Source organism: Arachis duranensis, chromosome 9 (genome assembly GCF_000817695.3).
Source record: "Arachis duranensis cultivar V14167 chromosome 9, aradu.V14167.gnm2.J7QH, whole genome shotgun sequence".
Lineage (NCBI taxonomy): Eukaryota > Viridiplantae > Streptophyta > Magnoliopsida > Fabales > Fabaceae > Arachis > Arachis duranensis.
Genome location: NC_029780.3, coordinates 20,902,239 through 20,918,385, shown reverse-complemented (window position 1 = coordinate 20,918,385; position 16,147 = coordinate 20,902,239). Strand labels below are relative to the sequence as shown.

Genomic DNA, 16,147 nt, shown 5'->3' with positions numbered 1-16,147 from the left:
CATCAATGCAAAAGACTTATAATTTTTTTTATTATAATTTCTTTTTCCAATTTAGCAATCATTCTACCACTAAGGTTGTGGATCTTACTCAAATTGGAGAATGTTATCTTCTATTTCCCAAATAATTATCTTTTTCTAAAATGATTCTATCCAACAGGGAGAACCGGAGAAGTATATAAACAAATTTTCTGTTAGCATGGACTCTAGTATATATATAGATATTAGAATCTGACTTAAACTGTTACATCTCCATTATATAGGATAGGAAAATATTCAAGTATATCGATAGACTGATATTTCAGTAATTTTCAATCGTTGATTTTAATTATATATATTATATATATCTTTTATAATTGAAATCAACTGTTAAAAACTACTGAAATCGGTATAAAGATATATTTGAAAATTTTTCGGATAGGATACAAGCTAATTAGAAATATTTTGTAAATGATTACCAATAAAATTGTTTTAATTCTTTAATTCATAGATTGTTTGAGACAGATTGCTTAGTAGGCAATAACATTTGCAGGTTAATGATGATATATAAGGCAAGTTTATATAAATATATATTAAAAAGAAAAGAAGCAAAAGAGGAAAACCTTTAAACTCTGCAAAAGAGAGTCAGAGAGATGGCGCCAGAGCCAAAACAGTACCCAACTACCCATCAATCATAAAAACCAAAACATGTATTATCAAGGAGGAGATTTTCAAATTCCACAATCCACGGATTTATCAGCACATCAAATCATGTCTCTTTGATCCTTCCTTTTTTCCTTGACTTTTATGATCTCTCTTCTTCCATTCTCTCTATACTTTGCTTCTTTCTCTTTGGCCATCTTCTGTTTCATCAGAGGAAGAGGGTCCCTCACTATTGGCTTCACTAGTTTGGCTGCTTTTACCCATCATCATCATTCCTTGGTGAACCATTTTCATATGCTTTGTTTCGGATTCGGATTCGGATTTCGCCCTCGCCCTTGGTTCTTGATCTCCATCTTGATACTCTTGTTCGGATTTGTACTTGTACCAACACGCCCAATAAACGAAATTGAAGAAATTTATGCAACTTAAGATGGCCAAGAACCAATAAAACAAGTTGAGATTGTTCGAGTTCAGATCAAATCCATGTAACCAACCTTGTTTGCTCGGCGCCACCCTCTTCGTGACGCTGTTTATTACATTAACAAATACCGTGCTCAAGAAGTAACCAATGGACATTGCTAGCCATGTGAAAGAAGTTGATAGCGATTTCATTGTTTTTGGTGCTTCTCTATAGAAGAATTCCAATAGGCCTACTTGTGTGAACATATCTGCAATCCCGAAAATCGCATATTGGAATGAAAGCCAGAATAGGCTAATTGGTTTTGAAGGGTCTTTTCTTGCTTGGTCCCTTCTCTTCACTTCTATGATTCCGGCTACCATCATTGAAATCGAAGAGAGTACTAGTCCAACGCCAACCCTCTGGAGCTGAGTGACTCCAGAGGGATGGTTTGTGATCTTTCGTGCAAATGGCACGAACAAGAACTCGTAAATTGGGATTAGGATGCATAAGAAGAGAAGGGGTATCACCGGAATTGATGCTGGGGGAACGGTAAAGGAGCCGAGTTTTAGGTTCATTACATTCCCCTGTTGAACTGAGAATGTTTGAAGCTGTGCTAGGCAAGTGTTCATTATTATGGTGCTAGCTAATATTGGTAACATTCTTGTTAGGATCTTCACTTCTTCAACTTGTGTCACAGTGCAAACTTTCCACGGTTTTGGTTCAAAATTTCCTTGAAGAACTGCTGCTTTGTCTAGGAACCTAATCCAACAAACCAAAACTCCATAAAAAATCATGTTTGAATTATCAAAGACACCATAAGTCATAACCCATTTTACATTTTAAGGTTTTACCAATTTTACCACCTTCTCTGGAAACACTCATAAATTTTGTACACTAGAAGTTGAATTTAATTTGGTTTCACAGAGAACAATAAATGCAAAAGATAAGAAAAGAAATCATTGAACATGGCTGCTATTCAGAAGAAATTTCCTTTTCATATTCTCTCAGTAAAGTACTGCCAAATTAAAAACCACCCCAAAAATATCTAATAATTTGAAAAAAAAAATATTAAAATCAAAGAAGCTTGATTGCTCAAAGTACTGACTCTTGTTCACAAACTTTTATCCCTGAGAAGTGTCAGAAAAGAAAAAAACTTTTAACTTTTTTGCTTGCGATTTTGAGTAAGATAGTAAAATTTTTGGGTAATCATTCTCAGTATCTCTGCTGCTGCAAACGTGCAAAAGCCATAGTTGTAGGGCCATAGTGCTTGGCATTACCTACTCCGTCGTACATGAAGGAAAAAGAATCTTAATTCCTAACACGCCACTGTGCTGGACCGTGCACTTGTTTAATTGTCTTTTCAATTTTTCAGGGTAAATAAGAAAAAGTTCATTGCACGAACACATTTTTATATCATTTCATATATTTAACTAAAATACGTTTGACATCGACTTTTTTTTTTTTGTGGAAATGGTAATGGAAAATCTTTACCTTAACTGGTTTGTGTGTGCAATCTTCCCTGTTGTTGAGTCTTTATCACTAATCTCGTATAGTTCTTCATGGGATTCTGGTAGTGGTAGCTTTCGGTTCTTGAAAGCCACAACAATAACCTGTAGTGAAAAATAAAAAAATTAACTATTATTGACTTAATAAAAAAATATTAGTCAACTAACATTTTTTTTTTATTTCTGTTCAGTACGTTAGAAAATCCTTTTTATTCAAGGATGTTAATTCAATGGGACCAAGAATAGTATATAGAACAGTAACAACGAAGCATAATCTAAAATTTTAAGTCAAAGAAAATATGAGATTAATTGTTGAGTGAATACAGTCAATACACAACATTAGTGAATTACGTACAAAAATTATCAAAAAGAAAGAAAAAATTAATTATACGTTGAATTATACCATATCCGTGATAAATTCAAATAATTAGGAAAGTTCAACTAAATACATTGAAAACGGTCATTATTAGTTTATTAAATGAAATCAACTAAGTTAGTTATAGAAAAAAAAATATTTAGTGACCAAAGAAAATTAATCAAAAATAGTTTTAGTTTATTTTGTTTAATATTCATTAATTGTTGTGACAATTAATAAATGTTAAATAAGATAAGTTTTACTTATTTATTTTTGTTTTTCTAATATTACTGAAAAAATTAGATGTCTAATTGATATTTATCATATATTGAAAAAATTTGGGTGTAATACTTAATCATTGGATTTTATGGTGTTTTTCGAAATTGTGGGAACAGTACAATACGCCTCCCTTGTATTGACAATACGCCCCCCTTGTATTGTATATTTTAAAATATACAATACAAGGGGGGCGTATTCTCAATACAAGGAGGCGTATTGTAATGTTCACACAATTTTGAAAAACACCATAAAATCCAATGATTAAGTATTACACCAAGATTATACCAATATGTAAGAAAAAAAATCTTAAAAATAAGGTAAAAACTAATACATAATTGACTTTTCATAGAGAGTTTTTTAAAAAAAAATTAGTTAAATTAGTTAAATTATTTAATAGTTTTCGGATATATGAATTTTCACTAAAATAGGAGAAAAAGAAAAACCTGAAGGATCCTTGAAAGAGGGCTTTGAGAAGGTGGTAGAATTCTGTAAAAGGGTTTGCCAAGAGCAAGAGTGAGAAATCCAAGGAAGGAAGAAACGGTTACAATCAAGAATCCCAAGTACCATGCTCTCTGCGTGCTAACCCAGACGACGGCAGTAACGCCCACAACTGAGCCGAGCGTTGTGCTGAGCAGAAGCCAATTGAAGTAGGTGGCTAAACCCTTCCCTTCCTTCGGGTCCTTCTCTTCAAACTGGTCCGCCCCAAGTGCCGTCATGGAACCCCTCACTCCCCCCGATCCCAATGCCAGCAGGCACAGTGACGTGTACAACATTACTGCTACTCCTCCTTTCACGCAGCTTGATTTTCCACATGCTTCTGGTTGTAGCGCCTTTGTGCCCGCTTGAATTGTCACCACTACCAGCGCCTGCAATATAACAAAACAGAGACTTTGCAGTGAAAAAATATGGTCTATTCCTCTTGAAAGTTAAAAGTTAAAACCCAAGTCACAAACAATTCTTTAATGTATTCCGACGTTTAACAGCGGGGGAAGGGAGAAAGGATTTTTGTGAGTCAGAAATGAGAAACAAACTAAATTAGTAAAAGCCTCTTTTTGCGGACCAATTGAATTGTTTATTTGGAGATATTGGGAATTGGAGTAGGATTTATATTTTTTTTATGTTTTAGATGATGAGTGGTTACCGTGACTTCGAGTGATCCAAAAAGCAAGCATGTGGTGAGTCTGTTGAGGTAAGTATCGGAGATGAAAGCACCAACGAGTGAGAGCAAGAAAGTGGAACCCAAAAAGTTTGTCAGAGTGTTGGCAGAGCTTGACAGATCAAAGTGCATAACGCCATAAAAGTAGAGCACCATGCTCACCATGTTCGCCACCAGACCCATGTTGTCCAATGCTGACAACACTACCAAAGCAGCAAGCAACAATAATCAAACATTTGCAAATGGGTATTCATACTTCTTTTCAAGATTTGATTTTTATTTACCGAAAACAAACATTGCAGCTCTGAATCCACCCTTCTTCTCCCATGCTTTTGCTTCCTCTTTGTCTCGCTGTTCCAACAAAATTGTAACTCATGAGCTACTTAGACATATAAAGAATGATGGATTATGAAGGAATATGCTTACCATTGTTGAGATTCAGAGGGAGAATGGTGGTTGTGGAAGTGGTGTTGGTGAACGTAGAACCCAAAAAGGAAGCTTTAGAAGAAAAAGCTTGAGTATTGGAGTACTAAAGAGAGTAGCCTTCAACTTATATAAAATGTACAATATAGGTCCTAAGTTTTATTACTACCCCTTCTGGAACAGTTGCTTCTGTTCTTCATGACTAGTTCTTTTCCTATGCTATTATTTATCACGATCAGTGTGTGTGTGTGTGAAATGTGAATCAACCCCCTCCTCCTCTCTCTCTTCCTCTTTTGGGGACACTTTTCAACTTTTTGAGCACGAAATGTGTATTATTGAAGATGGCACCAAAATTAAAAAAAGAAAATTGAAATGGAAGAAGCTACCACGGGTGGTTTAAGATTGCTAAGAATGGATGATAAATGAATTATTGATCTTAATTTCTTAATCAACCCAACATATTAGACCCACTCCTCTTGATTTTTATGCTTGTCTCTCTGCATTTGTGAGGCCCCTTTGTTCTTAAAACCAGCAGCTTTTCGGTAACGCTCAAAAGAGGGGTCAAATTAAAAGGAAGAGTATAAATACAGAAATTGGGGAAGACCCCCTTTTTTCTAAATCCCTACTGGTTGATACAATGATAAGTATGACACCCATGCTTAGCATGTGATCAATTACTTATTTATAAGGATTTGTTATTAATCAATAAATTATTATGTACATAATATGAAATTTAAATTTTTAACATTTATTTAAATATACAAGTAAGAAAAAACTCGATTAATCCAATTAATTTTTTTTAACTCTTATTTAATAAATTGATTAAATTCAATAAAATCTACTTCATAAAATGATGCATATGTCACATGGTTTTCCCTATTTCCTCCCTAATAACGTGCTCTTAATATGTCATGTTAATAATTGTTACCGTCTCGTCTACCTTCTTAGGTAGAATATAGGTGTATAGAGTATCTAGGGTTCACTAGTAGCAGACCATTTTTTCCCCCTAATATGTAACTACTTGTATATAGGATTTTTTATTTTTATAAATAAAATAAATGTAATATTTATTAAAATAAATAATTTTTAAAAAAATTATCGAAATAAATTTTTTAAAAAAATTATTGTAAACGAGATGACAATGTACGTATCTCGTTTACACTATAAACAAGATATAATACGTAAGCGTGACACGTGTATATCTTGTTTATAGTGTAAACGAGATACGTGCATTGCCATCTCGTTTATACTATAAATAAGATATGTCTCGTATGCCTCTATATATAGAAGTCATTTACAACCGACTTTCGGGTCCCACTTTCACTTTTTCGACATCTTTTTCCTCTATTTTAACCTTTTCTAACTATACCTGTGGCCCGAGCGGTGATGGCGCGCCAAATGGGGAATGACTGCGACATAAACAGGCTGAATGAGACGACACATTACACCTTGGCGGTCGATTTCAAGGTTAGTTTCATTATGGTTGTTAAATTTAATGATTTTGGCATTGTTAGGGTAGTCATGTCTAGAAACGATGATATATATGAGTTAGGAGTTAGGTCTGTAGGCTTAATTTAGAACTCTATCCGCTTGCGCTAGGTTCGTATGACATGAATGTTATCAGTTTGGAACTCTGTTATTCCCGTACTATGTTGTTAGTGCTTATAAATGTAATCCCATGATAGTATAACACTGTTTATGATATTAAGGTTTTCCACTTTTATTTTATAAGAAATTTAGGACTTTGTTTGGTAATTTCTTTAAAAATTATTTATTTTGGTAAATATTATATTTATTTTATTTATAAAAATAAAAAATTCTATTTAATTTGTAATAAAAGTAATAATAAAAATAATTAATCTTGAGACTTGTGGGAGATAAATATTATCAAAGGTAAAATTAAATTGTTAAAATGTTAAACAAATTATAAGTTATAATTGATTGCATATAATTTAAATATTATTTTTGTTTGTCATTAATCAGAGGTCTCGCCTCCTATTACCCCGGCGAGTAAGCCACACTTTACCTCCATCGGACGCCATCGTTCCGTATTTGGTCGAGGCCGGATTTGACGACACAGTGCCACTCAGAGATTTTACTTTTGATAACTCCCTGATTTCGGCACTGGTGGAACGATGGCGTCCAGAGACGCACACGTTTCATCTCCCGTGGGGTGAGGTCACCATCACCCCGTAGGACGTGGCGTACCACCTGGGCCTACGCACATACAGTAACCCCGTGGGGGTGCCTCCGTAACTTTGGTAGTGGTACCATACAGAAATGTGGGCGTTGGTGGAGCAGCTCCTCGGTGCCAGGCCTCCCGTGGCAGCACAGCAGGCGAATCAGAAGGAGTCGTTCACGCTGAAGCTTGTGTGGCTACGGGATCGTGTTCGCCAGATGCCCCAGACAGACGATCCCGAGACCCTCCGACAGTACGCCAGGTGTTACATCATGTTACTGATCGGAGGGTATCTGATGACCGACAAGTTCAATAATCTGGTACACCTTCGTTGGCTACTGCTGCTCCGAGACTTTACGGAGTGTAGAGCGTTTTCGTGGGGCTAGGCTGTTCTGGCCTGGACGTATCAATCCCTATCTTTGGCGGTTCAATGGGGCGTCACGAACATCGCTGGCTGCACTCCATTGTTGATGTCCTGGATCTATCAGAGATTCTCACCGTAGTGTCCACCAGATAGAAATGTCTACCACTATCTGCTGGCTGCGAGGTGAGAAATGTCTTTTTACGTACTTGAGTTAAATAATTTTGTCAAAACTTTTGATATGTTACTTAACGAACCGTATATGCTATCCTTCGATGTGTTAGGTTGATTGGATTGCTGCAGCAGAGCAGGGATCAGTATGAGGCTAGGGTCCTACGTTGGAGGGTTTCCCTTGACCGGCTACATTTCGACGAGGTTAGTTGTAAAATACGCATGTCGAACATCAGTCGCACATGCTCGTCCCCGTGAAGTCGAAATAGCCGAAACTGGAAGACTCCATTTTCCATGGGTGCCAGTAACCTATACGCCACCCTTCTGATTTTCCTCGCTTGTGTCTCCACAAACTTGCTCAATATCAAACTCTTCAAATCTGACAACGTCTCTACACGCTAAGTACGAAACAATATCAGATCCTGACACTCAAATGTCACTTTGTTGTCGCCATTTCTCATACAACAATTCGGATAAAGCTCTACAACTATGAATAGATTGTTACTGGCCATTCAACTTTATTTTTCTAGAGAAAGGAGAAAGTAAAAGGATATGAAATGTGTGTGAAGAATACCAAAAGTTACACATCCTTTTATAGATGTTGAGTAATGTCTTATATATATATCTCGTTTACAGTGTAAACGAGATGATGTTTTCACGTATCTCGTTTACATTGTAAACGAGATACACGTCCCAGCCATTCTTGCCATATTTCGTTTACAGTGTAAATGAGATATGATAGGATTATTTAAAACGATAAATACTCATAAAATTATTTATTTTGATAAATATTACATTTATTATATTTATAAAAATAAAAAATCCCTTGTATATATAAGAATTCTAAAATATAATCATATAAATAGAATACTTTTAACTATATTGGTATACTAATATTTTAGTAAATTTTAATCATTGATCTTAATTATATGTATTATATATTTTTTATAATAAAAATTAATAATTAAAAATCACCGGAACATTAATTTATCAGTACACTTGCAAATTTTCCCATGCAATATATCCTTATCATTTATTACTCTAAAATGTATATAGCATTCTAGTTCCAAACACAAGACTGGTACATTTTGACATTAATCTTTAGGAAAAATTTTAACTGTATCAGATATATATCAGTATTATAATACTTTTAATAGTTAATCTTCTTTATAAAAAAATATATAATATATATTAATTAAAATCAACTATTAAAATTATTAAAATACTGATATTTTGAATATATTTAAAATTTTTTCTAATTTTTATATATCTTTTTCCTTAATGTCATTTAAAAAAAAGTGTAATATATTAATACGGAAAAGTTCTGCATACAAGCGATTAGGGCTTGTAATTATTACAAGTCAATTAATCCTTAACCTCCCAAAATGCGCTGCAAGTGCTACGTCTCTTACACGCACTATATAAAGATTTCGCGTATATATAACTACCAAATTTAAAAGATTTGTTTCCTTCTCCGTTCTCCTTCTTTCCAAATTTGCTCGTTCTTCTTCTCGCGTGTCTTCCCTTGCTTTTTCGATCGTTCTTTTCCCCTCCTTTCTCACTGGTTTGTTCTTCGTCATTGATGTTAGTTCCTTTCTCTGTAACTCCAACTTCGTTTTCTTTTCGATTTTCTGGTTTCTGAAATAAAAGTTTGAACTCGTTTTGAAGATAATGGATGATTCAACCTCAGATTGTCAGCTGAATCAGGGCGAAGTGGATTATGAATTTGAATCTAACGAAGTTCCTGAGGTTTGATTTACATACGATTACTCTGAATTTTGTTGCAGTTATTTGTATAGCATTGTGTAGCTGAATAATTCGTGAACATTGATTGTGAAACTAACGCGTGAACATAAATCTTTATTACAGATTTACAGGTGTGGTTTAAATCGGTTTTGAGTAAAAAGTTCATCCACAACTAGAAAATGGATTAATAAAGACAGATTTACAGACAGATTTAATCTTTATTACAGATGGATTTTTGGTTACCAATGAAATTACTGATGGATTTTGTCCTTCTGTAAAAGCCCTGTCGAAAATTATTTACCAAAGAATTTTTTCCGTCGAAAAATTACCGACGGATTTTTACCAGTTACCGACGGATTTTCCGTCTGTAATTACAGACGGATTTTTCGTCTGTAATTACAGACGGATTTTCCGACGAATTTTCTATCTGTAATTACAGACGAATTTTTCGACAGATTTTTCTTCTGTAATTTAAACCGTGGAAAATCATCTCTCACTTTGATTACAAACAGAACATCCGTCTGTAAATCCGTCAATAAGGTAAAATAGAATTTTTTTTATTTTTCCAATTACAAAATAAACTTGTTTTCATACAAAATAAATATAAATTTAATACAAATTTTTATCTAATTTGTATTCAAATATTTATAATATTTTAAAAAATAAATAAATTCATCGTATTATCAAACTAAAAGAAAAGTACTATAAACAAGCAAGTCAATATAATTCAAAACATAAACAAAGTGTATTGATCATCGACTATAATTTCTAGTATATTGTTCAATCATGCTAAAACTATCAGCTATAGTCTTCAGTGTCGTCTTCATCCTCATCATCATCATAGTCCTCATCCGAAGACATTGAGGGTGGCAGTAGTGGCGGTGGTAGTGGAACTGCACTAGAACTACTTGACGCTTTAACCTTCTCATAATAGCTAACATAAGCCTCATTCCATCTCTTTTGTTTCAGATTTTCTTTCTTGACCTTTCCAATTACCCGTTCCAACTTTTCTAACTTCTTTTGAGTCTTTTCTAAAGGAGCCAAGTATGTATCTAACAACTTACTAAAACGCTCATCTGATTGTTGAGTAACACGCTGAAAAAGCTCTTCATTGAGATTATGAATCTGTTCTCACAAATCAGGAACAAAATTTTGATTTCTAGGTGCTCTTCCAGATACAGAATTGGCAGAAGTGGTTCTAGACTTGATAGAGCTAGAAAAGAATGACCCTTTTTCGTAAACTTGATTCTTCTTTTACCCACCACACACTTCCTCCCAAATCAAGTTTTCATCAATTGGTGATAGCTCCATTCCTTGTGCTTGAGCCTCGGCATGTTGGGCCTGAACTTTTGCCAACTTTTTTATAAACTTCTCCTATTGCACAATGATTATATCAATTATATAAATCAAGTTTCAAACAATGTAGTACACAATATATAGTATACTTTTAATAACTATATATTCAATAGGTGAAGTTGATTAGCTCTAATGTCTTGCATCTCCACAATATTTTTAATACTCTGCCTAATTTTTATTTGGGTTAACTCAATATTTCTGACGAAAAATTTTAAATTACAGATAGATTTTTTGTCTGTAATAATTTAATAAAACGCAGTGTTTTGTCTATTTAATTACAGACGAATTTTCCGTCTGTAACTAATTTCCACAAAAAAAATTAATTTTACCGACAGAATTATCGACGAATTCTGTTTTTTGTCTGTAATTTATGCTAATTCATTTTTTTGTTTTCCGACAAAAAAATTCCTCTAAAATTCTGTCTGTATTTTCATGGGATAAAATTCGTCGGAAATATCCATCTGTAATAACTAGTTTTCTAGTAGTGATCCAATTTGAACACTAATTTTATTTGTGGCGCGGTTTGAATTAGATTAGATTTGCGGTCTTGTAAATTAAAAAAATTAAATATATTATATATATAACAAGTCTCAACATCAAATTTTAAATAACCAATAATGACATAATAAATCTTAACAATATTTTAAAAACCAACAATAATATAACAATAGAAATAAAATTATAAGTTAGTTAAAACAAATAAATAAATCACATTTTAAACATAAAATATAAATAATAATAATATATGAATAATATAAAAATATATAACAAATTGAACATATTATAAGTATAATTGTAAATATAATAATAAAATAATAATATTATAGCACATTATGCGATTTGGATTGAATTGAATCGGTTATGAAGAGTAAATTCGAAATTTGATCTGATCTAGCGGTTTGTAAAAAATAGAATCCAATCAAATTCAAATTAATGCAGTTTTAATCAGTTTTTTATTTAGATTGTATTAGATGAACGGTTTAATTTGAATAAGTTTAAATTTAAACACCCTAATTAAAAATTCCACTATTAATTATAAGCAATTAATTATTACCTAATCTTAATATAAAAAATCTTTTTCCTAAATAAAATCTCTACTACACTACTATTGGTTATCAATGGCAATTCTAACATCCAGTCGCACGCAAAAATTTTTCTACGATGTAAAGTGTGTTTGGCAACCGCGTTGGTGAAAAAAGAAGTGCGTTTGAATTTTTTAAAAGTTTTACTTTTATGTTTGACAATTTTTTTTCTTTCTAAACGCAGAAATGATTCTGCGTCTGAACCCACGTTGAGAAGAAGCTAAAATTTGTAACTTCTGCATTTGACGTTCATGTTGCTGATTACCTTTAAAAAAATTAAGTGAAAATTTTTTTTCTTTTTTACCAACTTTATCCTTCATTTTCTTCTCTAAAAAGAATACCAATAACTATAAATTTCACAGTAGTTCTCTATAGTTCTTTCTACTTTTTTCATAGTTCTTCCTTCCATTTTTTTTATCGAAATCGTTAAGATTTGTTTCAATCACTAATAAATTGAATATTTTAATATTTTTATTATTTTTAGTACTCATTTTTATATTTTAATTTTTAGTGTTACGATTTCTGATGTTATGTTTTTATGAGTTTTTTTTTATCATTTTCTATACTATTTTTTATATGTATAATTTTTTTATTGTTTATTTTTTTATTTTTTATAGTGCTATAATTTTTCAGGTATTTTTATTAATTTTATGATTTTTTTATTATTTTTTGTTCATATAAATTCTTTTTTTCTATCTTTTACTACATTGTATTTATGTTGTGTATGAATTTTTTTATTTTTTTATTTATTTTATTCATATGAATTTTATTTAGTTTTTATTGTATTATTTTGTTCATATGATATATGATATATGTTGTTGGTTTTATAAAATTTTTATTATTTTTTATCTGTATAATTTTTTTCTATTCTTTGATGTCTTCTATCTTTGTTTTATATTAATTTTTTTATTTTTTATTTTGACTTTATAAAATTTGTAATTATTATATACTAAAGTTATTATCAAAATTTTGTATAATATAAACTATGATCCTATAAAAAAAAGACAAAATAAATAAAAAATTAATTATAAGTAACAATAGAGCCATAAATAATGAAAATTTATAGTCCAAAATAATACTAAATTAAAGAGCACAGGTAATATTAGAAAAATTATAGAATATTTTTTTTGTTTAACATTATAAAATTTATAGTACTCTCTTTCATAATTTTTTATTGTATTTATTTATTTATATAATAAATATTTTTTATATTATTTTTGTTAGGTTCTGTTTTTCCATGTATATAAAAATAATAATTTAAATTGATGTCTCTTTTAGTAATTTTTCATCTAAAAATAATTTTGACTAGTATAATCCAAATAATATTTATTTTGTTATAATCAATTTTAATACAAATATTGCCAAACATAAATCACGTTAACTCAAACTTACTTTTTATCAAAATTAATTTTATAAAATCAATTTTATGTAAACTCACGTTTGCAAACTGAAATCCAAACACACGTAATCGTCGGTAATGGACAATACCATCGATGAATTGAGAAAAATTTTTCCTTTTGAGGCTTAAAATTACCGAAAATATAATTTTCTATTTGTGTTTATTGCTTTTAGAAGACAAAGGTGTTTTGAAGCACTCAAGAGGCTAACGTTTTTTTAAAGTTAGTTTGTATTTAAAATAAAAAAAATCTGATATAATTTTATATATTAATTAATTTTAAATTTAACTTTTATATTTATATTTATTATGATCTTTTTTAATTTTAAAAAATATTTTATCACACATAATTTTACTATTTATATTTATTAAAAGTTATTTTTAATTTAATTTTATCAAATAAAAATACTATCGCTTTTAAAAAATTAAAAAATATAGCTTATATAAGTTACTTTTACAAAATAAAAACTTTACTCAACAAAATCTAAATTAATAAAATAATCAATTATAAATAATCCAGCTAGTGAGTGAAATAACGAGCGCAATTGATAATAAATTCGTTGACTGTTAATAGTAATAAATAATTTCTACAAATTATTAAACAAATCTCATTATTATTAACAAATCTAATAAAATTTATTTTTTATAAATAAAATATAAATAATTAATTATTAACTAATCTTATCAAATGTATTTTGGTAAAAAAAAATCTCAAAAATAATACACATATAATTTATATATTTGTTTTAAAAATATATTTAATATGCATTTTTATTTTAAAGGTTGTAGTAGGTTTAGAGAAGGGGGTTGAATCTATGCCTCTTTTTTGAGTTACTGAAATGACCCTTTAAAGCAAACTTTCAATTTTGATTCTGTTTGAATTCAGCAGCGGAAGTTCTATGAGACAATTTATTTTTGTCTCATGAATATCAGAAAACAGAACATATCAGAGAAGAGAGAAGCTAACACTAGCATGTATCCTGGTTCGGTTGCCATGTGCATGCAATCTACGTCTAGTCTCCTCCACAACAATGGAGGAATTTTCACTATAGTTAAAAGTATTACATACACCAATTCCACAGGATTGACACAATCCTTTCACACTCAAGTTCTAACCTAACTTGACATTGGCTATGCTAATACCTAACTCTTCACTCTTAGTGCTAACCCAACTAAGAAAGGGATACCTCACTGGTACTGGATACAAGACACAAACTTACCTAAAGAAATCTGAAAACAACTCTAGACTTTTCTCTCAAGTGTATCACTCAGCCTCTTTCCACTCATGGCTTTTACTTGAGCTCTCTCAATATGCCTTTTCACTCAAGAAATTACAAAAAGATAAACATTGAAAAGTAAAATACAATCTATAAAAACATGAAGGAGATTGACTTCATCAACAGCCTCTTTGCTATGTGATAAACCAGATTTGCAAGCCTCTGATTTAGTTCTTCAGTATTGGCCGAATTCTTCTTTGAAAGAAAGTATTATCCAAGTAGAGGAACTTCTTCAAGGAACTCTTCACAGAACGCAACTCACCAAACTCTGGTTTTCTCTCCTTGATTTTTGAATGAACAAAAACTTCTTTTATCTCCTTGCATGTTGCTGAGTTGCTCTTCCTAGGTCAACTTCTTGAGCCTTGTGCTTCACCAACCCAACCGTTCACTTTCTCCCATTTTTACTTAAATTAGGAACTTTGCTTCTGACCTTCTCTTGTTGACCGAAAGCCACAGGAAAGCATAAAATAGATATTCTCAATGATAAACCCAGATCTTGGTCATTGAAAAGCTACTTAGTCCCCAAGACTCACTTGTGACCGTAAATACACAGCAGTGGGAGCAGAAATCAATTTTTCCATGAATCCCATTTTCGAACTAGCAAAGAGGTGGGAAGAGGAGAAGAAACTGAGATGCATGTATAAGGAAATGGTTTATCTTTAACCTTTGCTTAAACTTGATATGATTTGATTTTGCTGATTTGACCTCAACCTTTCTTGTCTAACATTCTCTTTTTGGTGTGAGAGTAATTTGGAGCACTTTGCTACGACTAACGGGCTTGGATCGGATATCTATAAGGCAACCCGTTTGATTTCTTTGGCTGTGTTTCCTTTTGGGCTTGTTTGTGTTATCAGCCCACCAGTCTTGTTATTTTATTTTCATTCTATTTGGGCTGCTAAATTGAATTTTGTCCTGCAACATTTAATAAATAATTAACAACATACAATTATTAATAATTAACAATAATTATTTATTTTGTCCAAAAATAATGTTTGTGATCATTAATTAATTTAGTTAATTTTTTAACTCAATATATTTGATTAATTATTTTTATATGTGATATCTAATTATCTATTACTATCTATCTACCTAACTTCGTGTATCAAAATGAGAATAATTGATTTATTGAATCATAAATAATACACATAATAAGTGCAATTAAAAATAAATTAAATGATAATTAACAGTTTAAATACTTTTCAAGAATTATTAAAGATTTCACTATTATTTATAATAAGCAATTAATTATTACGTAATCTTAATTAAAAAAAATCTTTTTTTTTTTATTAAAATTAAATCTCTACTACATTACTACTGGTTATCGATGACAGCTCTGACGCCTAATTGCGTCCAAAAAATTTTTGACGATGTGATCGCCGGTAATAGACGATACCGTTATAAATGAAGGGAAAATTTTTTTTCTTGAGGCTTACAATTGCGGAAAGGCAATTTTTTATTTGTGTTTACAATTTTTAAAAGACAAAGGTGTTTTTAAAAGCACCTAAAGGACTAAGATAAAATTTTTTAAAATTAATTTGTGTTTATTAAAATTAAAAAATTTAATATAATTTTATATATTAATTAATTTTTAAATTTAAATTTAATATTTATATCTGTTATGATCTTTTTTAAATTTTTTTAATTTTAAAAAATATTTTATCACACATAATTATGCAATTTATATTTATTAAAAACTATTTAATTTTATCAAACGAAAGTACTACAATTTTTAAAAATTGTAAAAAATTATTTTTTTTTTAAAAATAAAAATTTTACCCAACAAAGTCTAAATCAATAAAATATTCAATTTCAAAATAATCCA

General features: G+C 30.7%; 1 protein-coding gene across 1 annotated transcript; it reads right to left on the bottom strand.

Moving 5' to 3' along the window:
* Positions 1-544: 544 nt before the first annotated feature.
* On the bottom strand, positions 545-5,375 carry LOC107465096 (protein NRT1/ PTR FAMILY 4.6). The gene is made up of 6 exons (XM_016084086.3): positions 4,761-5,375; positions 4,619-4,685; positions 4,320-4,537; positions 3,622-4,044; positions 2,531-2,649; positions 545-1,798 (listed from the first exon to the last, which is right to left on the bottom strand). Exons 1-6 carry the CDS (start codon positions 4,761-4,763, stop codon positions 808-810), a joined length of 1,821 nt encoding a protein of 606 aa, XP_015939572.1. The 5' UTR covers positions 4,764-5,375; the 3' UTR covers positions 545-807.
* Between the last annotated feature and the right edge of the window lie 10,772 nt (positions 5,376-16,147).

Bases quoted from the DNA above. Each gene is read 5' to 3' on its own strand.
- LOC107465096 (XM_016084086.3), bottom strand. The intron at 2,650-3,621 runs GTTTTTCTTTTT...TTTTCACTACAG, and splicing joins CTCTTTCAAGGATCCTTCAG to GTTATTGTTGTGGCTTTCAA. The intron at 1,799-2,530 runs GTAAAGATTTTC...TTGTTGGATTAG, and splicing joins GCACACACAAACCAGTTAAG to GTTCCTAGACAAAGCAGCAG.